The sequence below is a fragment of the Coregonus clupeaformis genome, chromosome 12 (genome assembly GCF_020615455.1).
Source record: "Coregonus clupeaformis isolate EN_2021a chromosome 12, ASM2061545v1, whole genome shotgun sequence".
Lineage (NCBI taxonomy): Eukaryota > Metazoa > Chordata > Actinopteri > Salmoniformes > Salmonidae > Coregonus > Coregonus clupeaformis.
In genome coordinates, this window is record NC_059203.1 from 62,208,603 (window position 1) to 62,236,357 (window position 27,755).

At 43.8% G+C, this 27,755-nt stretch overlaps 1 protein-coding gene across 2 annotated transcripts; it reads right to left on the reverse strand.

Moving 5' to 3' along the window:
- Positions 1 to 15,203: 15,203 nt before the first annotated feature.
- On the reverse strand, positions 15,204 to 26,397 carry LOC121578333 (zinc finger and SCAN domain-containing protein 5B-like). 2 transcript variants are annotated; one of them, XR_006002761.1, is made up of 7 exons: positions 26,164 to 26,397; positions 24,533 to 24,945; positions 21,351 to 21,538; positions 16,156 to 16,194; positions 15,958 to 16,019; positions 15,545 to 15,750; positions 15,204 to 15,422 (listed from the first exon to the last, which is right to left on the reverse strand). XR_006002761.1 is itself a non-coding variant. In XM_041892647.1 (2 exons), exons 1-2 carry the CDS (start codon positions 26,339 to 26,341, stop codon positions 24,065 to 24,067), a joined length of 1,059 nt encoding a protein of 352 aa, XP_041748581.1. In that variant the 5' UTR covers positions 26,342 to 26,397; the 3' UTR covers positions 23,862 to 24,064. The 2 variants fall into 2 exon arrangements, 1 of the variants encoding a protein (XP_041748581.1); XM_041892647.1 differs by lacking the exons at positions 15,204 to 15,422; positions 15,545 to 15,750; positions 15,958 to 16,019; positions 16,156 to 16,194; positions 21,351 to 21,538 and having other exon boundaries at positions 23,862 to 24,945.
- Between the last annotated feature and the right edge of the window lie 1,358 nt (positions 26,398 to 27,755).

A 27,755-nucleotide genomic window follows, 5' to 3' on the forward strand; every position in this document is an offset into this window, starting at 1 on the left:
TTGATGGGAAGGTGTCATCCTATGACAGTGCCACGTTGAAAGTCACTGAGCTCTTCAGTACGGGCCATTCTACTGCCAACGTTTGTCTATGGAGATTGCATGTCTGTGATGTTATACAGCTGTCAGCTTAAATAGCTGAATCCACTAATTTGAAGGGATGTCCACATAGTTTTGTATATATAGTGTAGGTAAGGATAAAGTGACAATGTAACAGGATAGATAATAAACAGCAACAGCAGCGTATGTGATGAGTCAAAATATTTAGTAAAAAAATGATCAATGCAGATTGTAAACTTGATACACAGACAATGAATGCAATATCTACCATATTGAAAATGAATATATAAATATTTAATTTGAATATTCAATTAAATTGAAGTTGAATTTGAAAACTGAATGCAATATTCACTCAATTCAGTTTAAAATCATGAAATACAAGTTAAGGTTATGAATTCAATGTGTCTTACAAATTCAAAAATATTACATTCAAATTCAATATCCTAATATAAATTCATAATTGGCCTCCCGAGTGGTGCAGCGGTCTAAGGCACTGCATCACAGTGCTATAGGCGTCACTACAGACCCGGGTTTGATCCCAGGCTGTGTCGCAGCTGGCCGTGACTGGGAGACCCATGAGGTGGCGCACAATTGGCCCAGCGTCGTCTAGGTTAGGGGAGGGGTTTGGCTGGCCGGGATGTGCACACACAATTTTCTAGTTTATTTAAAACTTTGCTAAATTATGGACTTCTAATACAATTTCTGTTGGCACTGAAACTGCTCCATATGCCTACCTTAATCACCCTTGATCCTGTATCTCCCTGGTCCTGGACCATTCTAACTGTCTTCTCTACCTTGATCCTGTATCTCCCTGGTCCTGGACCATTCTAACTGTCTTCTCTACCTAGATCCTGTATCTCCCTGGTCCTGGACCATTCTAACTGTCTTCTCTACCTTGATCCTGTATCTCCCTGGTCCTGGACCATTCTAACTGTCTTCACTACCTTGATCCTGTATCTCCCTGGTCCTGGACCATTCTAACTGTCTTCTCTACCTTGATCCTGTATCTCCCTGGTCCTGGACCATTCTAACTGTCTTCTCTACCTTGATCCTGTATCTCCCTGGTCCTGGACCATTCTAACTGTCTTCTCTACCTAGATCCTGTATCTCCCTGGTCCTGGACCATTCTAACTGTCTTCTCTACCTAGATCCTGTATCTCCCTGGTCCTGGACCATTCTAACTGTCTTCTCTACCTAGATCCTGTATCTCCCTGGTCCTGGACCACCCTCACTGCCTCAGCATGACACCCTTCTCTCTACTCTCACTCATTGCACCTCCACTGCCTGTTTCATTGCCTCATACCCACCATAGCCCACACTGTGAGCACCCACACACCTCCACCACACCTTATACTATCCTGCTTGGTCAGGCACGCCTCTCAACACCTTATACCTCCCTATTTTCTTGGCTTTATCCCTCTGATCCATGTCCTTACAGAACACCAACAAGCTCCCATCTCTCTGCTCCATGTCCTTACAGAACACCAACAAGCTCCCATCTCTCTGCTCCATGTCTTTACAGAACACCAACAAGCTCCCATCTCTCTGCTCCATGTCTTTACAGAACACCAACAAGCTCCCATCTCTCTGCTCCATGTCCTTACAGAACACCAACAAGCTCCCATCTCTCTGCTCCATGTCTTTACAGAACACCAGCAAGCTCCCATCTCTCTGCTCCATGTCTTTACAGAACACAAGCAAGCTCCCATCTCTCTGCTCCATGTCTTTACAGAACACCAGCAAGCTCCCATCTCTCTGCTCCATGTCTTTACAGAACACCAACAAGCTCCCATCTCTCTGCTCCATGTCCTTACAGAACACCAACAAGCTCCCATCTCTCTGCTCCATGTCCTTACAGAACACCAACAAGCTCCCATCTCTCTTCTCCATGTCCTTACAGAACACCAACAAGCTCCCATCTGTTAACACTTTAGCATCAACAACTTCCCAATCATATTTTTTATCAGACGTTAACCTAATTGGATTCATAGTTCCAACTCCCCTACCTCCACAAACTTCAGAGTCAGTCAATCGAAACAGGACCATCAGCTCAGCTCTCCGCTCTTAAATCAAATGTTCAACTGGCTGTAAACTTTCTGCAATCTAAATGTCAATAAAGAAACAAATATTTAGGTGATTATTAGCTACATTTTGAAATGACAGACACATTCATTGAGATAGAATTGGCTAAACAAAAGGTAGATTGATGTTATTACTGTCAGTGAGTGGATCTCTGGAAATGACAGGTAGGTCGCCAGTTTGTTACATTCAATAACATCCGTATAGAAACACCTCATGGTAAGTCGCCAGTGAGTGACTGCATAAATATTGTGTACCCTAATTTTGTTTCTAATAATATACTGCCCACTGGGCACACATTGGTTAAATCAACGTAGTTTCCACGTCATTTCAATGAAATGACCCTGAACTAATGTTGAATACAGTGAGGGAAAAAAGTATTTGATCCCCTGCTGATTTTGTACGTTTGCCCACTGACAAAGAAATGATCAGTCTATAATTTTAATGGTAGGTTTATTTGAGCAGTGCGAGACAGCAACAAAAAAATCCAGAAAGACGCATGTCAAAAATGTTATAAATTGATTTGCATTTTAATGAGGGAAATAAGTATTTGACCCCCTCTCAATCAGAAAGATTTCTGGCTCCCAGGTGTCTTTTATACAGGTAACGAGCTGAGATTAGGAGCACACTCTTAAAGGGAGTGCTCCTAATCTCAGTTTGTTACCTGTATAAAAGACACCTGTCCACAGAATCAATCAATCAGATTCCAAACTCTCCACCATGGCCAAGACCAAAGAGCTCTCCAAGGATGTCAGGGACAAGATTGTAGACCTACACAAGGCTGGAATGGGCTACAAGACCATCGCCAAGCAGCTTGGTGAGAAGGTGACAACAGTTGGTGCGATTATTCGCAAATGGAAGAAACACAAAAGAACTGTCAATCTCCCTCGGCCTGGGGCTCCATGCAAGATCTCACCTCGTGGAGTTGCAATGATCATGAGAACGGTGAGGAATCAGCCCAGAACTACACGGGAGGATCTTGTCAATGATCTCAAGGCAGCTGGGACCATAATCACCAAGAAAACAATTGGTAACACACTACGCCGTGAAGGACTGAAATCCTGCAGCGCCCGCAAGGTCCCCCTGCTCAAGAAAGCACATATACAGGCCCGTCTGAAGTTTGCCAATGAACATCTGAATGATTCAGAGGAGAATTGGGTGAAAGTGTTGTGGTCAGATGAGACCAAAATCGAGCTCTTTGGCATCAACTCAACTCGCCGTGTTTGGAGGAGGAGGAATGCTGCCTATGACCCCAAGAACACCATCCCCATCGTCAAACATGGAGGTGGCAACATTATGCTTTGGGGGTGTTTTTCTGCTAAGGGGACAGGACAACTTCCCTGCATCAAAGGGACGATGGACGGGGCCATGTACCGTCAAATCTTGGGTGAGAACCTACTTCCAGGGCATTGAAAATGGGTCGTGGATGGGTATTCCAGCATGACAATGACCCAAAACACACGGCCAAGGCAACAAAGGAGTGGCTCAAGAAGAAGCACATTAAGGTCCTGGAGTGGCCTAGCCAGTCTCCAGACCTTAATCCCATAGAAAATCTGTGGAGGGAGCTGAAGGTTCGAGTTGCCAAACGTCAGCCTAGAAACCTTAATGACTTGGAGAAGATCTGCAAAGAGGAGTGGGACAACATCCCTCCTGAGATGTGTGCAAACCTGGTGGCCAACTACAAGAAATGTCTGACCTCTGTGATTGCCAACAAGGGTTTTGCCACCAATTACTAAGTCATGTTTTGCAGAGGGGTCAAATACTTATTTCCCTCATTAAAATGCAAATCAATTTATAACATTTTTGACATGCGTTTCTCTGTATTTTTTTTTGTTATTCTGTCTCTCACTGTTCAAATAAACCTACCATTAAAATTATAGACTGATCATGTCTTTGTCAGTGGGCAAACGTACAAAATCAGCAGGGGATCAAATACTTTTTTCCCTCACTGTAGATGTTGAATAGATGTTGAACCAATGTTGAATTGACGTCTGTGCCCAGTGGGTATGGTTCTTGTGACATTTTGACATCAATGTATTGGAACAGGTAATCAATGTTGCAGATTTCAGTGACTCATCTGTGATTGCTACATACATTTTTGGTCTTTTAAATTGATAAAACCCATTGATTCTTGAAAAATATAACTTATAAATGCCCAATGAGCTTAGTTCAACAGTAGCAGCCCATCAGAACACGAAATATAACATTGCTTTATTCCTTTGTTCGTAAACAACATAATTGTTAACAAACACTATATATCCTCAAAACATGGTTAAAACTATAATGTTGATATCATGGATGGTCAGTCCTTGCATCCATGGCTCTGTCTATGAATTTGAGACTGGTTACATTCCTCCAGCCCCATCCTTCATCTTTTTGCCAAAACAGTGGCGGGGCGCCTACTTTGTTATTGTTTGAGCCGCAGATTGCCCCGTTAATAGTAGCAATTATATAATGAATGTGTTCTTTATTAAATCATATCTGTACTTTTTACCTAGTCGCACATTGATGCACTAAACAATATGAAATCAAATGAGAAAGATAATGACTACATGCTTCTTAATCAGTTTAATACATTTGAGAAAAAGTTAGACAACATGAATCATTTATATGATAGTGTAGAGAGAAAGGACATACAGTTCATGAAAGTAGCCTATATGATAATGAGTCAGACCCTATTGGTTCCCTTTAGATAAAAGTATTTAATATTCCATGCAGTTAATGTAAATAGGAAAATTGATACGGCCATTTTAAAAGACTTCTAGGCCTAATCTAAGTGGTTCTGCTTGTCACACTCAGTTTCATGGCAGCCGCACTTATCAATGTAAATGTAGGAATGCATTAACTTCTTCCCGTCAGAGCAGACCATCTCCACCTCCCTCTCACTGGTAGACATCTCCCGACAGCAGGAGCAGGAGTGCATCAAGGTGTTTTTCTCTGCAGAATACCTAGCAAACAGTTTAACACAGTGTCACATGTGTGTTCAAATCAAATCAAATCAAATCAAATCAAATTTTATTGGTCACATGCGCCGAATACAACAAGTGCAGACATTACAGTGAAATGCTTACTTACAGCCCTTAACCAACAGTGCGTTTATTTTAAACAAAAAAAGTAAGAATAAAACAACAACAAAAAAAAGTGTTGAGAAAAACAAAGAGCAGAAGTAAAATAAAGTGACAGTAGGGAGGCTATATATACAGGGGGGTAACGGTGCAGAGTCAATGTGCGGGGGGCACCGGCTAGTTGAGGTAGTTGAGGTAATATGTACATGTGGGTAGAGTTAAAGTGACTATGCATAAATACTTAACAGAGTAGCAGCAGCGTAAAAAGGATGGGGTGGGGGGGCAGTGCAAATAGTCCGGGTAGCCATGATTAGCTGTTCAGGAGTCTTATGGCTTGTGGGTAGAAGCTGTTGAGAAGTCTTTTGGACCTAGACTTGGCACTCCGGTACCGCTTGCCGTGCGGTAGCAGAGAGAACAGTCTATGACTAGGGTGGCTGGAGTCTTTGACAATTTTGAGGGCCTTCCTCTGACACCGCCTGGTATAGAGGTCTTGGATGGCAGGGAGCTTTGCCCCAGTGATGTACTGGGCCGTACGCACTACCCTCTGTAGTGCCTTGCGGTCAGAGGCCAAGCAGTTGCCATACCAGGCGGTGATGCAACCAGTCAGGATGCTCTCGATGGTGCAGCTGTAGAATTTTTTGAGGATCTGAGGACCCATGCCAAATCTTTTTAGTCTCCTGAGGGGGAATAGGCTTTGTCGTGCCCTCTTCACGACTGTCTTGGTGTGCTTGGACCATGATAGTTCGTTGGTGATGTGGACACCAAGGAACTTGAAGCTCTCAACCTGTTCCACTACAGCCCCGTCGATGAGAATGGGGGCGTGCTCAGTCCTCTTTTTTTTCCTGTAGTCCACAATCATCTCCTTTGTCTTGGTCACGTTGAGGGAGAGGTTGTTGTCCTGGCACCACACGGCCAGATCTCTGACCTCCTCCCTATAGGCTGTCTCATCGTTGTCGGTGATCAGGCCTACCACTGTTGTGTCGTCGGCAAACTTAATGATGGTGTTGGAGTCGTGCCTGGCCATGCAGTCATGGGTGAACAGAGAGTACAGGAGGGGACTGAGCACGCACCCCTGAGGGGCCCCCGTGTTGAGGATCAGTGTGGCAGATGTGTTGTTACCTACCCTTACCACCTGGGGGCGGCCCGTCAGGAAGTCCAGGATCCAGTTGCAGAGGGAGGTGTTTAGTCCCAGGATCCTTAGCTTAGTGATGAGCTTAGAGGGCACTATGGTGTTGAATGCTGAGCTGTAGTCAATGAATAGCATTCTCACGTAGGTGTTCCTCTTGTCCAGGTGGGAAAGGGCAGTGTGGAGTGCGATAGAGATTGCATCATCTGTGGATCTGTTGGGGCGGTATGCAAATTGGAGTGGGTCTAGGGTTTCTGGGATTATGCTGTTGATGTGAGCCATGACCAGTCTTTCAAAGCACTTCATGGCTACAGACGTCAGTGCCACGGGTCGGTAGTCATTTAGGCAGGTTATCTTAGAGTTCTTGGGCACGGGGACTATGGTGGTCTGCTTGAAACATGTTGGTATTACAGACTCGGTCAGGGACATGTTGAAAATGTCAGTGAAGACACTTGCCAGTTGGTCAGCACATGCTCGGAGTACACGCCCTGGTAATCCGTCTGGCCCAGCGGCCTTGTGAATGTTGACTTGCTTAAAAGTCTTACTCACATCGGCTACGGAGAGCGTGATCACATAGTCGTCCGGAACAGCTGGTGCTCTCATGCATGCTTCAGTGTTGCTTGCCTCGAAGCGAGCATAGAAGTGGTTTAGCTCGTCTGGTAGGCTTGTGTCACTGGGCAGCTCGCGGCTGTGCTTCCCTTTGTAGTCTGTAATAGTTTTCAAGCCCTGCCACATCCGACGAGCGTCAGAGCCAGTGTAGTATGATTCAATCTTAGACCTGTATTGACTCTTTGCCTGTTTGATGGTTCGTCGGAGGTCATAGCGGGATTTCTTATAAGCTTCCGGGTTAGAGTCCCGTTCCTTGAAAGCGGCAGCTCTACCCTTTAGCTCAGTGCGGATGTTGCCTGTAATCCATGGCTTCTGGTTGGGGTATGTACGTACGGTCACTGTGGGGACGACATCATCGATGCACTTATTGATGAAGCCAGTGACTGATGTGGTGTACTCCTCAATGCTGTCTGAAGAATCCCGGAACATGTTCCAGTCTGTGCTAGCAAAACAGTCCTGTAGCTTGGCATCTGCGTCATCTGACCACTTTTTTATTAACCGAATCACTGGTGCTTCCTGCTTCAGTTTTTGCTTATACACATATTGTGTTATGTAAGAAATTAGGACACAGTTTACACAAGTGCTTCAAATTCATTGAAAGGACAGTCGCCGAACGAGTCAAGTTCATTCAGAATGAAAGACTGTGCTTCGGATGTTTAAGTCCTGGCCATCAATCCAAGAGCTGTAGTAGCCGGATGGTCTGTGACACCTGCTCAAAACGTCATCCCACATGCCTACACGAAGATCGCTCAAAACAAGAACCAAAAGGGGAAACATCTAAAGACATAAGTTATGGCAAGGAAAGAAAGCTACTGTCAACACAAGAGGTTATCAAGGAAACCACATCCAACAGAGTTGTGCAAGATGGCAATACTACACAGACTTCAGCGATAGTACCTGTCTATGTGTCAACGCAAAGTGATTCAAGTAAGGAAGTTCTTGTCTATGCTCTGCTAGATTCACAAAGTGATTCTTCCTTCATTCTTGAGGAAGTAGCAAACATTCTAGATACGAACACGGAACAAGTGAAGCTGAAACTATCTACAATGTCGTCAAAAAGGACAATTGTACCCTGTAAAAGACTCAAATACCTACAAATAAGAGGTCTATTCTCCTCTAAGAAGATCACAGTGCCAACAACGTACACTCGTGAATTTATCCCTGCCAATCGGACACACATTCTAACTTCAGAGACCGCTAAAGCATGGCCTCATTTGGAGCATCTTGCAGAACACATTGCACCGCCAAAGGAATGTGAAATTGGTCTGCTAATCGGATACAATTGCCCACAAGCGCTAATGCCCAGAGAAGTCGATGTGGAGAAGAAAACGAACCCTTTGCTCAGAGAACTGATCTAGGTTGGAGCATAGTGAGTTATGGTGACCCACAAGAGCACTACAGTGATGCAATTGGAGTAAGTCACCGCATCATTGTAAGGAAAGTGACACCTGAACCCAAACCAACAATCAAGCTCAAAGGTGAAGTTCACTATGTTTGCAAGACTCAGATCAAGGAAATGATCAGTCCAAATGATGTAATTAAGGTACTAGAATCTGATTTCAGTGAAAGAGTTGAAGAAGATGCAACCGTCTCTCAGGAAGATCTCCACTTCTTGACTAAGCTGAAAGATGAAATCAAACACAAACAAGATGGTCATTATGAAATGCCCTTACCTTTCAAACAAGACAGACCAAATCTACCCAATAATAAGTCATGTTCTGTTCAGCGTCTAAGAGGCTTGGAACGAAGGCTCAAGAGAGACCAGAAATACTGCTCAGACTACATGAACTTCATGAAAGATATCATTGCTCGTGGTGATGCTGAGAAGGTTCCCGAAAAGGAACTCAACAATCATCCAGCCTGGTATATTCCCCACCACGGGGTATACCACCCTCAAAAGCCTGGGAAGATACGCGTCGTCTTCGATTGCTCAGCAAGATTCCAAGACACGTCATTGAATGACCACCTTCTTACTGGGCCAGAGCTCACAAATACCTCAGCGGGTGGTATAGGATGCTCTGGATCGACGTGTACGACAGCGTGTTCCAGTTCCCGCAAACATCCAGCAACTTCGCAAAGCCATTGAAGAGGAGTGGGACAACATTCCACAAGCCACTATCAACAGCCTGATCAACTCTATGCGAAGGAGATGTGTCGTGGTGCATGAGGCAAATGGTGGTCACACCAGATACTGACTGGTTTTCTGATCCACGCCCCTACTTTTTTTTAAAGGTACAGTATGTTCAACACTATTCAATACTAGCCTCGCGTGGCCATCCTTCCAAATCTTGTCTCGTTAAATCGCATTGGAAGTCTGGAGAAATCCAGTATAGAATTCTGGGTTTGAATGGGAGTGTTGGCATCAGTGGAGGCTCCTCAGAGGAGGAAGTGGAGGACCTTCCTCCTCAGTGAATTTCATAAAAATAAAAAAAGTTATCATTGTTTGATAAAACGATATTAAATATTCACGTCACCAAATAATTTATTAAAACACACCATTTGCAATAAAGGTCTACAGTATCCTCAACAGCACTCTGTAGGGTAGCACCATGGTGTAGCCGGAGGACAGCTAGTTTCCGTCCTTCTTTGGGTACATTGACTTCAATACAAAACCTTGGTGGCTCTTGGTTCTCATCCCCTTCCATAGACTTACACAGTAATTATGACAACTTCCGGAGGACGTCTTACAACCTATCAGAGCTATTGCAGCATGAACTGACATGCTGTCCACCCAATCAAAGGATCAGATAATTAATCTAGTACTGAAAGCATAAGCTACCGCTAGCTAGCACTGTAGACCATAAAATGTAGTGAGTAGTTGGCTCAAAGAGAGAGAAAAATTCAATAGTTGAACAGTTTTGAACAAATACATTTCTTCAAAAATGAAGGAGAAGTAAGAGAGAGAGGAAGAGTGAGAGCTAGCTATATTTCGTTGTATTTTTTTTTTTACTTTCACTTACTTCGCTAGCTTAGCTAGCTAGTTTAGCCTACTCAAACACCTAGCTCAAACAGAGAAGGATGCTATGTTAGCTAGCTGGCTATGGCTATCCAACACTGGAACTCTTGGGGCCCGCCGGTGTAACTGCTAAACTGCTTGCTGACTGTACACTGTACTGCTTGATTGTAGCGGGTTTACTAATGCGTTAGTTCTATTAGCTATGTTGACTATGACGCTAGATAATATGGTGACAACTATGTAGGCTGTGTGTAGTGGTTATAATATGAAGGTTTGGCTTGGCTTTCGCCTGGTCACTGACAGCTGATGTGTTGTGCATTGAAGTCCACAAGCGAAGGGTAAAGGTGAGAGAGGAGGAGAGCACATAGATACTAGAAATAATTACAATGAGCAAAGTGATCATCCTATTTGTATGTGGCTGCTATGAAAGTGAACTGTGTTTGCATGTGATCAGGGGTGTATTCATTCCGCCGATTCTGTTGAAAAACGTTTCTTAAACGGAAGCAAATGGAACGAAACGGGGATATACATACCTGAATTTGTCCAATAGAAACTCTTGTTTGCAACTGTTGGACTAATGATTACACCCTAGATCAGCTAGATGCAGGCAAGAGTGTGCAAGGCGGTATTGAATGTGTCACTGTCTGTCACCTTGATTACAAAATATTATCTCGACCTGTGCACCTATGTTGTAAACTTTCATTCATAGGCTAGGTTGTAGCAACCTCATGTTGGGTATAGGGGAAAGTTGAGTATTGTGCATTAGCCTAAACCTATCAATGTTACATTGACCTGGGTGAATGGAATATGAATGACTGTCATCCAATATGCTGTAATAGAAATAAGGCCATGCTCATTAAAAAAATTATCGTCCTCCCTCATCTTTAACAGCACTGACCGCCACTGGTTGGTATCCAGCGATAGCATTGGCTCTGAGCAGAAAGGACGGAAAGGCATTACCTGTTTTGCCCATGCCTATTTTTCCCCAATACAGTGAGGGAAAAAAGTATTTGATCCCCTGCTGATTTTGTACGTTTGCCCACTGACAAAGAAATGATCAGTCTATAATTTTAATGGTAGGTTTATTTGAACAGTGAGAGACAGAATAACAATAACAAAATCCAGAAAAACGCATGTCAAAAATGTTATAAATTGATTTGCATTTTAATGAGGGAAATAAGTATTTGACCCCTCTGCAAAACATGACTTAGTACTTGGTGGCAAAATCCTTGTTGGCAATCACAGAGGTCAGACGTTTCTTGTAGTTGGCCACCAGATTTGCACACATCTCAGGAGGGATTTTGTCCCACTCCTCTTTGCAGATCTTCTCCAAGCCATTAAGGTTTCGAGGCTGACGTTTGGCAACTCTAACCTTCAGCTCCCTCCACAGATTTTCTATGGGATTAAGGTCTGGAGACTGGCTAGGCCACTCCAGGACCTTAATGTGCTTCTTCTTGAGCAACTCCTTTGTTGCCTTGGCCGTGTGTTTTGGGTCATTGTCATGATGGAATACCCATCCACGACCCATTTTCAATGCCCTGGCTGAGGGAAGGAGGTTCTCACCCAAGATTTGACGGTACATGGCCCCGTCCATCATCCCTTTGAAGCGGTGAAGTTGTCCTGTCCCCTTAGCAGAAAAACACCCCCAAAGCATAATGTTTCCACCTCCATGTTTGACGGTGGGGATGGTGTTCTTGGGGTCATAGGCAGCATTCCTCCTCCTCCAAACACGGCGAGTTGAGTTGATGCCAAACAGCTCCATTTTGGTCTCATCTGACCACAACACTTTCACCCAGTTTTCCTCTGAATCATTCAGATGTTCATTGGCAAACTTCAGACGGGTATATGTGCTTTCTTGAGCAGGGGGACCTTGCGGACGCTGCAGGATTTCAGTCCTTCACGGCGTAGCTTGTTACCAATTGTTTTCTTGGTGACTATGGTCCCAGCTGCCTTGAGATCATTGACAAGATCCTCCCGTGTAGTTCTGGGCTGATTCCTCACCGTTCTCATGATCATTGCAACTCCACAAAGTGAGATCTTGCATGGAGCCCCAGGCCGAGGGAGATTGACAGTTATTTTGTGTTTCTTCCATTTGCGAATAATCGCACCAACTGTTGTCACCTTCTCACCAAGCTTCTTGGCGATGGTCTTGTAGCCCATTCCAGCCTTCTGTAGGTCTACAATCTTGTCCCTGACATCCTTGGAGAGCTCTTTGGTCTTGGCCATGGTGGAGAGTTTGGAATCTGATTGATTGATTGCTTCTGTGGACAGGTGTCTTTTATACAGGTAACAAGCTGAGATTAGGAGCACTCCCTTTAAGAGTGTGCTCCTAATCTCAGCTCATTACCTGTATAAAAGACACCTGGGAGCCAGAAATCTTTCTGATTGAGAGGGGGTCAAATACTTATTTCCCTCATTAAAATGCAAATCAATTTATAAAATTATTTACATGCGTTTTTCTGGATTTTGTTGTTGTTATTCTGTCTCTCACTGTTCAAATAAACCTACCATTAAAATTATAGACTGATCATTTCTTTGTCAGTGGGCAAACGTACAAAATCAGCAGGGGATCAAATACTTTTTTCCCTCACTGTATATTACTGGTTCTACCGAACCTCAATCACGCGAAACTACTTTCGTAGGAGTAGTTTCCAAGGCTTACGAACAGTATGTGAGAAGCATGGGCTTCCAAGGCAAATGTAACACCTACTTAGGCATTCTGAGATCGGGCACGCCTGGAGCACAGCCACGGTTTTGGTGAGCAGCTAATAAGTAGAATCACTTGTGCTAAATTAGGGTTGGAGCGAAAAGTTATGAGGGTAGATCTCCAGGAGAAGGGTTGTACAGGCTGACCAACTCAGCTCCTTGAGAGCTACCATCCTGTATGTTTGGGATTTGTTTTTGTTTAAAAGTAGAGGCCAATAAAACATCAAATAATCTGAACCAATTATGCTCATCTGTTATTTTAACTATCCAAGCGTTGTAATACACCCGTAAATTAAGAAGCAGACACAATGAAGTCCACCTGGAACGCACCCTTGTCGACCTGCAAACGAGTTGTTTGGATCCTGGATGCTGATTAGTTGATAATAGGGAGTTATTCACCACAATCCCCTGGTAATGCCTGTTAACAGTTCAATTTGAATTATCAATGCGCATCCACTGTCCCACAGCCCAGTCAGGCAATTGATAAACATAATCTCCCCTGGAAAAAAGCGTCTAGACATAATTTCTCCATATAGGCTAACATTTGGTTTGCAATAGTTGGGGTTTGTCTAAACTGAGTACAGCTTGGGTTTTGGCAAAACACACAAAAAAACATTTTCAGACGCTGAGATGGTAAAAGAATGCATGTGTGAAGTTGCTGACACCTTGCTTGAAGGTAAACAAAAAGATGAGCTCAGGGAAAAGATCAAACAGATCCCACTGTCAGATTCCACAGCAACGAGGAGAACTGAAATATTAGCTGAAGATTTAACTTCACAACTTGATGAGGCCATTCAGAACGCACCATGCATTTCATTAGCTGTGGATGAATCAACAGATAACACTGATAATGCCCAGCTTCTGGTGTTTGTCAGATTTTATAACAAAATAAAGAAAGAATTCTGTGAGGAGCTGTTGGGCTTAACAAATCTAGAAGCACACACACGGGGAGAGGATATCCATGAGGCCATCAAAGGGATGCTGACAAAAAGGGGGATAGATCTGAAGTCAGTGGTCTCCATCACCACAGATGGAGCTCCAGCCATGATAGGAAGAGGGAGGGGACTGGTTGCACGTTTGAAAGAAAACCACCCTGACCTGACATCCTATTACTGCATCATCCATCAATCTGTCCTGTGTGCCAGTCTGGGAAAATAGTATTCTGAGGTCATGACGATGATGAAACTGATCAACTTTTTGAGAGCAACATCATCCCTACAACAGCGCCTGCTACGAGGCATTCTGACAGAGGCCAATGGCAGTTTTAATGACTTACTGTGCAGTAGCACAACAATGTCAGATGGCTCAGCAAGGGCAGGGTTTTGGAACAGTTTTGAGCCATTCAGGAGGAAATCAAAGCTTTCTTATCAGAGCAAAAGAGTGACAAGGCAACTCAGTTTTCTGAGTTTTTGGAAGACGAGAAGATGGAAACAGTTGCATTTTTGACAGACATTACATCAAACCTTAATCAACTGAATGTTAAGCTGCAGGGACGGGACAACACAGTGTGTCATATGATAGGAGCAGTCCGGGCTTTCCAGAAGACATTTGAGCTTTTCAAGAATGATCTCCAGGGAGAACTTGTCCACTTCCCGAAACTTCTGGTGCAAATGCAGGGAGACATAGATGTTCCCAACCATGTTGATTTCATCCTGAAGCTGATGGAGAACTTCAAGGCTCGCTTTGATGACTTCACTGTTGGAAGAGAACTGCTGCTGCTCATCCAGAACCCCTTCTTGGTCACAAATGTGACAAAGTTGTCATAAGAAGCTAAACAGATCTTCAGATGGGTAGATGTTGCATCACTGCAAATGGAGTTAATTGAGCTGCAAGAAAATGTGGTTTTGAAGGAGCAGGCTGGTGATGGTGACCCTGTCACTTTCTGGGGAAAGATGGTGCCTGCAGCTGATGTCCCTTTTCTCAAGAAACTGGTACAATACATCCTGACCATGTTTGGCTCCACATACAGCTGTGAATCAGCCTTCTTCACAATGAACTTTATTAAAAACAAATACCGCACCAGGCTCACCAATGAACACCTGCACTACTGTCTCAGAGTTGCGCTCACACCATTTGTGCCAAAGTTCAAAGCATTGGCAGGAAACAGAAAGTGTAATTTCTCATTAATGAAGGGCAAGGCCCAGAGTGACTTATACATGAATATTGCATGGCCCACAGTGATGTTCTGTGCATTCAGATTATTATTTTTGTTCAACTCTCCTTTGTTCTCCAGAAAACATGCACTTTATTTTATTTAAAAATAATTCATGGCCGATGTACAATGGTTCACAATGCAGTTTTTGCATAGACAATTATGCAACCACTTTTGTTCTTCAGAAATGTTGATGCAATGTTTACATTCGAAAGAAGTTGTAATTAATAAATTCAAATGTTTTGTCTCATTTAATGTACACTACCGGTCAAAAGTTTTAGACCACCTACTCATTCAAGGGTTTTTCTTTATTTTTACTCTTTTCTACATTGAGAATAATAGTGAAGACATCAAAACTATGAAATAACACATATGGAATCATGTAGTAACCAAAAAAGTGTTAAACAAATCGAAATATATTTGAGATTCTTCAAATAGACACACTTTGCCTTGATGACAGCTTTGCACATTCTTGGCATTCTCTCAGCCAGCTTCATGAGGTAGTCACCTGGAATGCATTTCAATTAAACAGGTGTGCCAATCAAATAGCAGTAACAGAAAGAGAGATTTACACAAGAGTACAGTGTTAGCCAGTGTTTGTGTGTCCACCTCCATCACTCTGGTGACATTGTCCCTCAACGTGTTCCCACCAATCCTGCTCAGTAACTGTTTCTGAAAATCAAAAACAAAAAAACGTATTACTGAATGTGTATTAGAGTTACACCAACAACTAAGTCGAGGTAAATTAATTGATGCCAGTTTGTCATTCAATGCTCCTCTGCAGATCCACATACCATCTGGGCAGCTACCTCCGGAGGCTCTAGAACTCTCTCCAGGTTGGCCATGTCTTCGATGATTCTACACACATCAAACTGGAAGTCTGTTCCAGGTCCAGAACCCCCAGTAGAACCCCAGTGTTCCAGAACTCCCACCCTTCCTCCTAGCTCCTTCACTGACAGTCTGATGTCCAACAGCAGACCCAGGACCTGCTCCTGGAACTCTGGAGGAGAGTCAGAATGTCGTACAATGGAATTGTATCTTTATGGGCCATTTTCCCATATCCAGATTAAACCTACACCTGGACTGAAAAGCATGCTTAATGGAGATGGCTTTTACATCCTGCAATAGGCTTAATCTGGGTCCGCGACACAGACCCTATGCATTTCTGTGTGACTGACCAGATTGAATAAATCAACATTATACTCACGGTCATTTGGAAGAGGAAAACTTTTGGTTGGATTCAGAAGGTTTCCTATCATTTCCTGTTCACTAAAAACACACACACAAAAATTCAGAGGGAGGACATTTAATTCCACAGCACTTACATCAGAGTGTGTTCCACTTCTTATCTATCTGCTTTGGCATTGGTAGTGCCAAGGTTACATTATTAAGCTGCAGCACATACCTTAGGAATGCTCCCTCTCTGGACTGAAAAACGGCATCCCTAAAGAAAGCAAGAGTGGAATTAGCAAGGAAGTAATTTACATGCAGAAGGTTTATGTATTCTCTTTAACTATATACAGTGGGGGAAAAAAGTATTTAGTCAGCCACCAATTGTGCAAGTTCTCCCACTTAAATAGATGAGAGTGGCCTGTAATTTTCATCATTGGTACACGTCAACTATGACAGACAAAATGAGGGAAAAAAATCCAGAAAATCACATTGTAGGATTTTTAATGAATTTATTTACAAATTATGGTGGAAAATAAGTATTTGGTCAATAACAAAAGTTTCTCAATACTTTGTTATATAGCCTTTGTTGGCAATGACACAGGTCAAACGTTTTCTGTAAGTCTTCACAAGGTTTTCACACACTGTTGCTGGTATTTTGGCCCATTCCTCCATGCAGATCTCCTCTAGAGCAGTGATGTTTTGGGGCTGTCGCTGGGCAACACGGACTTTCAACTCCCTCCAAAGATTTTCTATGGGGTTGAGATCTGGAGACTGGCTAGGCCACTCCAGGACCTTGAAATGCTTCTTACGAAGCCACTCCTTCGTTGCTCGGGCGGTGTGTTTGGGATCATTGTCATGCTGAAAGACCCAGCCATGTTTCATCTTCAATGCCCTTGCTGATGGAAGGAGGTTTTCACTCAAAATCTCACAATACATGGCCCCATTCATTCTTTCCTTTACACGGATCAGTCGTCCTGGTCCCTTTGCAGAAAAACAGCCCCAAAGCATGATGTTTCCACCCCCCATGCTTCACAGTAGGTATGGTGTTCTTTGGATGCAACTCAGCATTCTTTGTCCTCCAAACACGACGGAGTTGAGTTTTTACCAAAAAGTTCTATTTTGGTTTCATCTGACCATATGACATTCTCCCAATCCTCTTCTGGATCATCCAAATGCACTCTAGCAAACTTCAGACGGGCCTGGACATGTGCTGGCTTAAGCAGGGGGACACGTCTGGCACTGCAGGATTTGAGTCCCTGGCGGCGTAGTGTGTTACTGATGGTAGGCTTTGTTACTTTGGTCCCAGCTCTCTGCAGGTCATTCACTATTCATTTCTTCAAACCAAGCTGCTTACCTATTGCAGATTCAGTCTTCCCAGCCTGGTGCAGGTCTACAATTTTGTTTCTGGTGTCCTTTGACAGCTCTTTGGTCTTGGCCATAGTGGAGTTTGGAGTGTGACTGTTTGAGGTTGTGGACAGGTGTCTTTTATACTGATAACAAGTTCAAACAGGTGCCATTAATACAGGTAACGAGTGGAGGACAGAGGAGCCTCTTAAACAAGAAGTTACAGGTCTGTGAGAGCCAGACATCTTGCTTGTTTGTAGGTGACCAAATACTTATTTTCCACCATAATTTGCAAATCAATTCATTAAGAATCCTACAATGTGATTTTCTGGAGAAAAAAAATCTCTATTTGTCTGTCATAGTTGACGTGTACCTATGATGAAAATTACAGGCCTCTCTCATCTTTTTAAGTGGGAGAACTTGCACAATTGGTGGCTGACTAAATACTTTTTTCCCCACTGTACAATAAAACCTGTAACGTATTAATATGTATTATTAAACATATTAATACCCTCATATGGGCAACATTCACACACACACAGGACCATGTGCCTGTGCATGTCTTACATGAGTCAGAAGAGTGTGGTCCTCACTCTATGAGGTAGCTCTCCTTGTTGAATGAGTCATCAAGGCTTAAATAACACAGCAAAACAGGCTGATCAAACACATTCACTATATATACAAAAGTATGTGGACACCCCTTGAAATTAGTGGATTCGGCTATTTCAGCCACACCCGTTGCTGAGAGGTGTATAAAATCGAGCACACAATCTGCAATCTCCATTGACAAATATTGGCAGTAGAATGGCCTTACTGAGAGCTCTGTGACTTTCAACGTGGCACCGTCCAACAAGTCAGTTCGTCAAATTTCTGCCAGGCTAGAGCTGCCCCGGTCAACTGTAAGTGCTGTTATTGTGAAGTGGAAACGTCTAGGAGCAACAACGGCTCACCCGCGAAGTAGTAGGCCACACAAGCTCACAGAACGGGAGCACAGAGTGCTGAAGTGCGTAAGAATCGTCAGTCCTCAGTTGCAACACTAACTACCGAGTTCCAAACTGCCTCTGGAAGCAACGTCAGCACAAGAACTGTTCGTCGGGAGCTTCATGAAATGGGTTTCCATGGCCGAGCAGCCGCACACACACCTAAGATCACCATGCGCAATGCCAAGATTCCCTGAAGCAGGAAGCACCAGTGATTCGGTTAATAAAAAAGTGGTCAGATGACGCAGATGCTAAGCTACAGGACTGTTTTGCTAGCACAGACTGGAACATGTTCCGGGATTCTTCAGACAGCATTGAGGAGTACACCGCATCAGTCACTGGCTTCATCAATAAGTGCATCGATGATGTCGTCCCCACAGTGACCGTACATACATACCCCAACCAGAAGCCATGGATTACAGGAAACATCCGCACTGAGCTAAAGGGTAGAGCTGCCGCTTTCAAGGAACGGGACTCTAACCCGGACGCTTATAAGAAATCCCGCTATGACCTCCGGCGAACCATCAAACAGGCAAAGAGTCAATACAGGTCTAAGATTGAATCATACTACACTGGCTCTGACGCTCGTCGGATGTGGCAGGGCTTGAAAACTATTACAGACTTCAAAGGGAAGCACAGCCGCGAGCTGCCCAGTGACACAAGCCTACCAGACGAGCTAAACCACTTCTATGCTCGCTTCGAGGCAAGCAACACTGAAGCATGCATGAGAGCACCAGCTGTTCCGGATGACTATGTGATCACGCTCTCCGTAGCCGATGTGAGTAAGACTTTTAAGCAGGTCAACATTCACAAGGCCGCAGGGCCAGACGGATTACCAGGACGTGTACTCTGAGCATGTGCTGACCAACTGGCAAGTGTCTTCACTGACATTTTCAACATGTCCCTGACTGAGTCTGTAATACCAACATGTTTCAAGCAGACCACCATAGTCCCCGTGCCCAAGAACTCTAAGATAACCTGCCTAAATGACTACCGACCCGTAGCACTGACGTCTGTAGCCATGAAGTGCTTTGAAAGACTGGTCATGGCTCACATCAACAGCATAATCCCAGAAACCCTAGACCCACTCCAATTTGCATACCGCCCCAACAGATCCACAGATGATGCAATCTCTATCGCACTCCACACTGCCCTTTCCCACCTGGACAAGAGGAACACCTACGTGAGAATGCTATTCATTGACTACAGCTCAGCATTCAACACCATAGTGCCCTCTAAGCTCATCACTAAGCTAAGGATCCTGGGACTAAACACCTCCCTCTGCAACTGGATCCTGGACTTCCTGACGGGCCGCCCCCAGGTGGTAAGGGTAGGTAACAACACATCTGCCACACTGATCCTCAACACGGGGGCCCCTCAGGGGTGCGTGCTCAGTCCCCTCCTGTACTCTCTGTTCACCCATGACTGCATGGCCAGGCACGACTCAACACCATCATTAAGTTTGCCGACGACACAACAGTGGTAGGCCTGATCACCGACAACGATGAGACAGCCTATAGGGAAGAGGTCAGAGATCTGGCCGTGTGGTGCCAGGACAACAACCTCTCCCTCAACGTGACCAAGACAAAGGAGATGATTGTGGACTACAGGAAAAAAAAGAGGACTGAGCACGCCCCCATTCTCATCGACGGGGCTGTAGTGGAACAGGTTGAGAGCTTCAAGTTCCTTGGTGTCCACATCACCAACGAACTATCATGGTCCAAACACACCAAGACAGTCGTGAAGAGGGCACGACAAAGCCTATTCCCCCTCAGGAGACTAAAAAGATTTGGCATGGGTCCTCAGATCCTCAAAAAAATTCTACAGCTGCACCATCGAGAGCATCCTGACTGGTTGCATCACCGCCTGGTATGGCAACTGCTTGGCCTCCGACCGCAAGGCACTACAGAGGGTAGTGCGTACGGCCCAGTACATCACTGGGGCAAAGCTTCCTGCCATCCAGGACCTCTATACCAGGCGGTGTCAGAGGAAGGCCCTCAAAATTGTCAAAGACTCCAGCCACCCTAGTCATAGACTGTTCTCTCTGCTACCGCACGGCAAGCGGTACCGGAGTGCCAAGTCTAGGTCCAAAAGACTTCTCAACAGCTTCTACCCCAAGCCATAAGACTCCTGAACAGCTAATCATGGCTACCCGGACTATTTGCACTGCCCCCCCACCCCATCCTTTTTACGCTGCTGCTACTCTGTTAAGTATTTATGCATAGTCACTTTAACTCTACCCACATGTACATATTACCTCAACTACCTCAACTAGTCGGTGCCCCCGCACATTGACTCTGCAACGGTACCCCCTGTATATATAGCCTCCCTACTGTCACTTTATTTTACTTCTGCTCTTTTTTTCTCAACACTTTTTTTGTTGTTGTTTTATTCTTACTTTTTTTGTTTAAAATAAATGCACTGTTGGTTAAGGGCTGTAAGTAAGCATTTCACTGTAATGTCTGCACCTGTTGTATTCGGCGCATGTGACCAATAAAATTTGATTTGATGCAAAGAGATCCTTGATGAAAACCTGCTCCAGAGCGCTCAGGACCTCAGACTGGTGCAAAGGTTCACCTTCCAACAGGACAACGACCCTAAGCACACAGCCAAAACAACGCAGGAGTGGCTTCAGGACAAGTCTCGGAATGTCCTTGAGTGGCCCAGCCAGAGCCCGATCGAACATCTCTAAAGAGACCTGAAAATAGCTGTGCAGCAACGCTCCCCACCCAACCTGACAGAGCTTGAGAGGATCTGCAGAGAAGAATGGGAAAAACTCCCCAAATACAGGTGTGCCAAGCTTGTAGCATCATCACCAAGAAGACTTCAGGCTGTAATCACTGCCAAAGGTGCTTCAACAAAGTAATGAGTAAGGGTCTGAATACTTATGTAAAATGTTATATTGCAGTTTTTATTTTAGAATTTGCTAAAATTTCTAACAACCTGTTTTTGCTTTGTCATTATGGGGTATTGTGTGTAGATGAGTAAAAAAATGTTTCATCCATTTTAGAATAAGTCTTTAATGTAACAAAATGTGGAAAAAGTAAAGGGGTCTGAATACTTTCAGAATGCACTGTACGTGATGGGTTAGACGCTTCAGTACCTGAGAATAGTTTGACCTTAACAAGGTCCAACTGGCTCCTGGCTTGTGTCTTTCTTTCAGGGCTTTCCTGCCATTGGCTGGAGGCGAAAGGACATTCCTGCCCACCACCCAGGTACTGGGAACCACACCCTCCACCTCCTCCTTGCCTTCCTTCCACACCACCTGATGTCATCCGTGTTCTCATAGTCCTGGAACCCACATACGTAGAAAATATATAGAAGACTTTCATGATTATTACATTTATCATGAATGGTTTAACATTTTCTGGGAGGACCTCACAATTTAGAAGAAGAGGGGTGAACAGTTTTGAGGTAGTGGAAAGGCCATTAAACCAGACATAGCCTGTATAGTTGTCTGATCCCAGAATAGATTCTATACGTTCTAGAGTTCTACATACTGAGCTCGACAGAAGGAATATTTTAAGTCAACCGACCACTGTGAAGCAGATTTTGAGTGATTATGAAGCTTTCCCACATAGGAGGGTTGTTTCTTGGCTTTGAATCACCAGCTACCATCATTCACCCAACTTTGCACATTCTAAAATCTTCTTGACATCTAGGCTTAACGTTTTAAGGGACGACTATCATCCAAACGTCCACCACTAAATAAAAACGAAAAAAAAAATCAGATGTTTTGTTTCAACAATTCTGACATTTATTTACCAAAATATACAATACACAAATGTCCCAAACATCCCATTTACATCCAACTGTCCAATAACTGCATTCACCAACATCACATTGCACTTCTGTTTATGAAGGTCATCTAGACTACTTGCCTAAAATGACAAAATCGCCTTATTTTGATTTTTTCGAAGGTATCAAAATACAGTGTGAAAGGAGTCAAATGCTTGAAGAATATTCAAAGTAAATAACATCGAAATGCACTACCAATAGATAGCAGTCAATTAAGATAAATAGTTTGGATGTGAGTCGATTGACTAACAAAATGTATTACAGGAAACTTTCTTTCTGTACTTGTAGGCTTACCAATTTTGAGAAAATGCCCTTTGACAATTGCTTTACATAGACAATTGAGGTAAAACAGTGCATTTGGAACATATTCAGACCCCTTTACTTTTTCCAGTTATTTTACAGCCTTATTCTAAAATGGATTAAATTGTCCCCCCCCCCTCATCAATCTACACACAATACCCCATAATGACAAAGCAAAAATTGCTTTGCAAATGTATTTTAAAAAATAAATGAAATGATGCATTTAAATAAGTATTCAGACCCTTTACTCAGTACTTTGTTGAAGCACCTTTGTCAGCGATTACAGCCTTGAGTCTTTTTGGGTATAATGCTACAAGCTTGGCACACCTGTATTTGGGGAGGTTCTCCCATTCTTCTCTGCAGATCCTCTCAAGCGCTGTCAGGTTGGATGTGGAGTGTCTCTGCATAGCTATTTTCAGGTTTCTCCAGAGATGTTCGATCAGGTTAAGTCCGGGATTCTGGCTGGGTCACTCAAGGACATTGAGACTTGTCCCAAAGCCACTCCTGCGTTGTCTTGGATATGTGCTTAGGGTCGTTGTCCTGTTGGAAGATAAACCTTTGCCCCAGTCTGAGGTCCTGAGCGCTCTGGACAAGGTTTCCATCACGGATCTCTCTGTACTTTGCTCCGTCCATCTTTCCCTCGATCCTAACTAGTCTCCAGTCCTTGCCGCTGAGAAACATCCCCACAGCATGATGCTGCCACCACCATGCTTCACCGTAGGGATGGTGCCAGGATTCCTCCAGACGTGACGCTTGGCATTCTGGCCAAAGAGTTCAATCTTGGTTTCATCAGACCAGAGACTCTTGTTTCTCATGGTCAGAGTCCTTTAGGTGCCTTTTGGCAAACTCCAAGCGGGCTGTCATATGCCTTTTAGTGAGGAGTGGCTTCCGTCTGGCCACTACCATAAAGGCCTGATTGGTGGAGTTCTGCAGAGATATTTGTCCCAACTCCACAGAGGAACTCTGGAGCTCTGTCAGTGACCACTGGGTTCTTAGTCACCTCCCTGACCAACGCCCTCCTCCACCGATTGCTGAGTTTGGCCAGGCGGCCAGCTCTAGGAAGAGTCTTGGTGGTTCCAAACTCCTTCCATTTAAGAATGATGGAGGCCACTGTGTTCTTTGGGACCTTCAATGCAGCAGACATTTTTTGGTACCCTTCTCCAGATCTGTGCCTCGACACAATCCTGTCTCGGAGCTCAACGGACAATTCCTTCGACCTCATGGCTTGGTCTTTGCTCTGACATGCCATGACAGGTGTGTGCCTTTCCAAATCATGTCCAATCAATTGAATTTACCACAGGTGGACTCCAATCAAATTGTAGAGACATCTCAAGGATAATCATTGGAAAACAGGATGCACCTGAGCTCAATTTTGAGTCTCATAGCGAAGGGTCTGAATACTTATGTTAATAAGGTATTTCAGTTTTTTATAAATTTGCTAAAAAACATGTTTTCGCTTTGTCATTATGGGGTGTTGTGTGTAGATTGATGAAGAACATTTTTAATGTAATCAATTTTAGAATAAGGCTGTAACATTGAAAATGTGAAAAGAGTGAATGGGTCTGAATACTTTCAGAATGCATTGTACACTTGGGAAGACACATGGAAAAGATCCTCATTAAACAGCTAGCCTAAACATTTCCTACACCAGAATGGATTTGAAATAGAATTGGAACCCCCATCCTGTACATTTCCCTTCCTTAAACAACAACATCTCCCTCATAGGCCTGGTAGGAACGATCCATCTCTAGAATGTGTCACAAGGTGTCTTTTCACCTTGTTGGACTGACTGAAGCTCTTCCCACAGACAGGACAACTAAACGGTTTCTCCCCTGTGTGGACTCTCAGGTGTACCTTCAGGTGCGCTGTCTGATTGAAACGTTTCCTACAGATATGACACTGGTAGGGCTTCTCCCCTGTGTGAATCCTCTGGTGGCCTTTCAACCTCCCAGACGAGCTAAAGGACTTACCACACAACCCACAGAGAAATGGCTTCTCTTTCGTGTGCATTCGCACATGTGCGTTTAAATGGCCCATATGTCTACAGGGTTTCCCACACACCTTGCAACACAATGATGTGTCGTGGTGGATTTGAAGGGAATTTGAATTTTCCGTGTGTAGCGGTATCTGTAGAGCCTCAAATCCTGACAGTAGTTCGTCACCACCTTCCACCCCCATCATACTTACACTGTTCTCACTCTGTGCTGCCGAAAGGTCAAGGTTCACTGAAGAGAGTGTATTAGGGTCACTTGATGGATCATCCAATGGACAGACGCCCAATCTATCAGTCTCTGTTTTTATCGGTTTGGAGGTTGTTGAGCTTGATAGAGAGCCTCCCTCTCTTCTCTTCCCAGTGTGAGTTTGTTTTTGGAACTGATGTGAGGTGGGTTGAGGTGGGTACTGATCATAGTCATCGTTTCCATTGGAAGGAGTGAATCTAGACAGAGAGTCCAGTCCCCTAAACAGCTTTTCCTCCCTTCTGGCCCTTCCCTCCTGTTTCTCCAAAGTCTGTCTGGGCTCTGGATCCTGCTTCTGCCCAATGTCTCCCTCCTCCTCCTCCTCCTCCTCCTCGGATTCTACAGGAGAAAAGGGCTCTCGGTCTGAAAGTCAAGAAGGGAAAATGTGTTGTTAGCTACGCACCTTTACTTGAGCATCACAACCTGCTACCACACAGTTCTGAGTTTGAGTTAACCAACTCATAGCTAGCACGAAACACAATACACAGAATGTATTGACAACTCTGGGATTTACTAGGCATGAATGCTAGCTAGCCGTCTCTGCAGATAAAGAGTTAAATTAGCTAATCTGCCAAGATAGCCACTGGCATATGGCACATTAATAGTTGGTTAGCTGAAGCATAATTTGTAAGTCGCTCTGGATAAGAGCGTCTGCTAAATTATGTAAATGTATTTCAGATAAAATAGCTAGCTACATAATGTGTGCTCATTATCATCGCTAGCACAGCTTGCTAGTCAGCAAACGTTAGCTATCTAATAGCCTATTCATAGACGCTAACTATAGCGTCTATTCACAAAAGTATATTCTGTCCGGGAGATTTGTTAAGAGCCCCGACACTCGGTCTGAACGTTAACACGCATCACTTGTGGTACGGCTTTAGAAATTTAAAACAAGTAAGAATTTAAGTAAGAATAAAAAAAAAAAATAAGGTTAAATTACACAAACCTTTATAAGGTTAGGATTCCAACAAGGCCATATTTCCATGTTACAGCACTTGTTTACAGAAGATAGACAGAAGACTGAGGCGACCACCTGTGCTAATTAGATATCTAGCATGCGCCGAACACCTTGGCCCAGTTTTTCAAAAATTATCTGGATTTCGCCTATCAAATAGGATTAAAAAGCATAGAAATAGAATGAATAGAACGGGTGTCCCCATTCAAGTCAATGGTTTGTCCGTTCTATTTATTATATTTCAATTAATTTAATCCTACCCAATAGGCTAAATCCAGATACATAACTCATGAAAAACTGGGCCCCGTGTGTAAAAGGACCCCCAGAAAAGTGTTGTAACTGAAAACACTGTCAGCTGCAACCGTGTTAAAAGGGTACACCAATAGTTTATTTTGCTATTGTGATTTTTTGTTGTTTTTGATCTGATGTGAAATTGTGCTGTGAAATTAGAGGGCCTTATGTTAACAAACCCGTATAGCACGCGAGGATTATTAACGTCTCTAAACGTTAAAACAGAGCGTCGGGATTGTAGTTCACATGGTCCCAGCTGTCGTCGGCTGAGAACCCTAGAGATAAGGCAGAATGCCCCCTTGGGTTATTTTCTTCAGAGCAAACTAGCTACTAACCTGACCATGGAATCCCATTTTCGTGAAGCTTGCGTCTCAGTTGATCATTCTCTCGCTTTCCCTGGAATATTTCCTCCTGGTATTCCAATATTGTCTCTTCCACTTGTTTATATATCTCTTGGGCAGCTAACATCAACCTTTCTGTCAAAAAGACATTTAGAAACTGTAATTTCGTCATTTTGAGGGTCGATGGCAGCCAGGGCACATTCACCAGCTAAACACAAGCAAAGAGAAAGATGCGAAGCGGGAGGGTCGACTCCGCCCCAAAATCTGTCCGCGCACATTTAAAGCGTTAAGCAGACCGAGTGTCTAGTGAGGAGTTTATTTTTATGAGGGGCAATGAGAGTGTTGAATTTGGTCAAGATATAAAAGTGAATTGCTATTTTGATAGGTGAGGCTTATTTGATCTAATAAACGTTTCATACTGCTTAGGTTGTTACCGGTCGGAACCGATTTTTTCCCCCCAATCGTTCCTCTCTGAGAAGAACCCCTATGTATTTCGTTCTGTCCCAGTGTTCCAACCAGCATAAAGTTCTGAACCAGTTCGAACCCAAAAAAGTAACTGTTCTTATAGTTACTTTTCCTTAATTTTGTACCCGTGAAATCAACAGTTTTACATTTTAGCTCATTCATTTACTCCACCAATTAGCGTGGCTAGAGCAGCTTGCCCGGGTAAGCTAGTTGTCTAAATGTTTGATGGACAAAGACGTGCAGGGGCGAGATGCGACAGATATTTCACGGGTGGGGAGAGAGCGAGAGAGAGGGGTGGACATGGAAGAGGCTTGGCTTGAAGCGCTGAGCATCATGACATGATGTGAATTGGATTGTGTTTATGCTAGGGGTGTCAAACTCATTCCAACGGTCTGCGGGGTTTTTCCTTAAAAATAAAACCTAGACAACCAGGTGAGGGGAATTCCTTACTAATTAGTAACCTTAATTCATCAATTAAGTACAAGGGTGGAGCGAACACCCACAGACAATCGTCCCTCCGTGGAATTAGTTTGACACGTGTGGTTTAGGCTATTACTAGCGTCATAACTTCACTGAATTACAGAATTGTATACTAGACATTAGGAACAGAAAATAACATTATTTCCCGGTTCTCAAGATTTCAGAATAACGGTTGTTCTGGAACACTAGGGATCACTTTCGTTCCCTGAACCGGTTCCAATCTCTGGTTGTTTGAGCATATTTATATCAGTGGAGGCTTCTGAGGGGACCCAATTAAGGTACCACCAACCTCCTGTGATTGATATGTTTGCCACAAAAGATCATGGGCTAGAATGTTCCCACCTGATCTCGCTGCCTTTGCAGACATGTATTTCCATTGTTAAAGCGGTCTGTCGACCATCTTGTCAATATAATAGATAATCTTCGAGACAACTAACCAAACGCTTTGAGAATGTGACGCAATCAGGAAATGTTACCGTAAGTACTTGAGAACCTGGGGCAGTTTAAATAATTGTATCATCAGAGACAAATCAATTAGCATATAGAATACAATAGATTAGTAGAGTACCACAGTATGAGTCATAATACCCATAAAACCATTCGGTCAAACGGAAATGGTTCCAATTGTTTTTCCACCATTC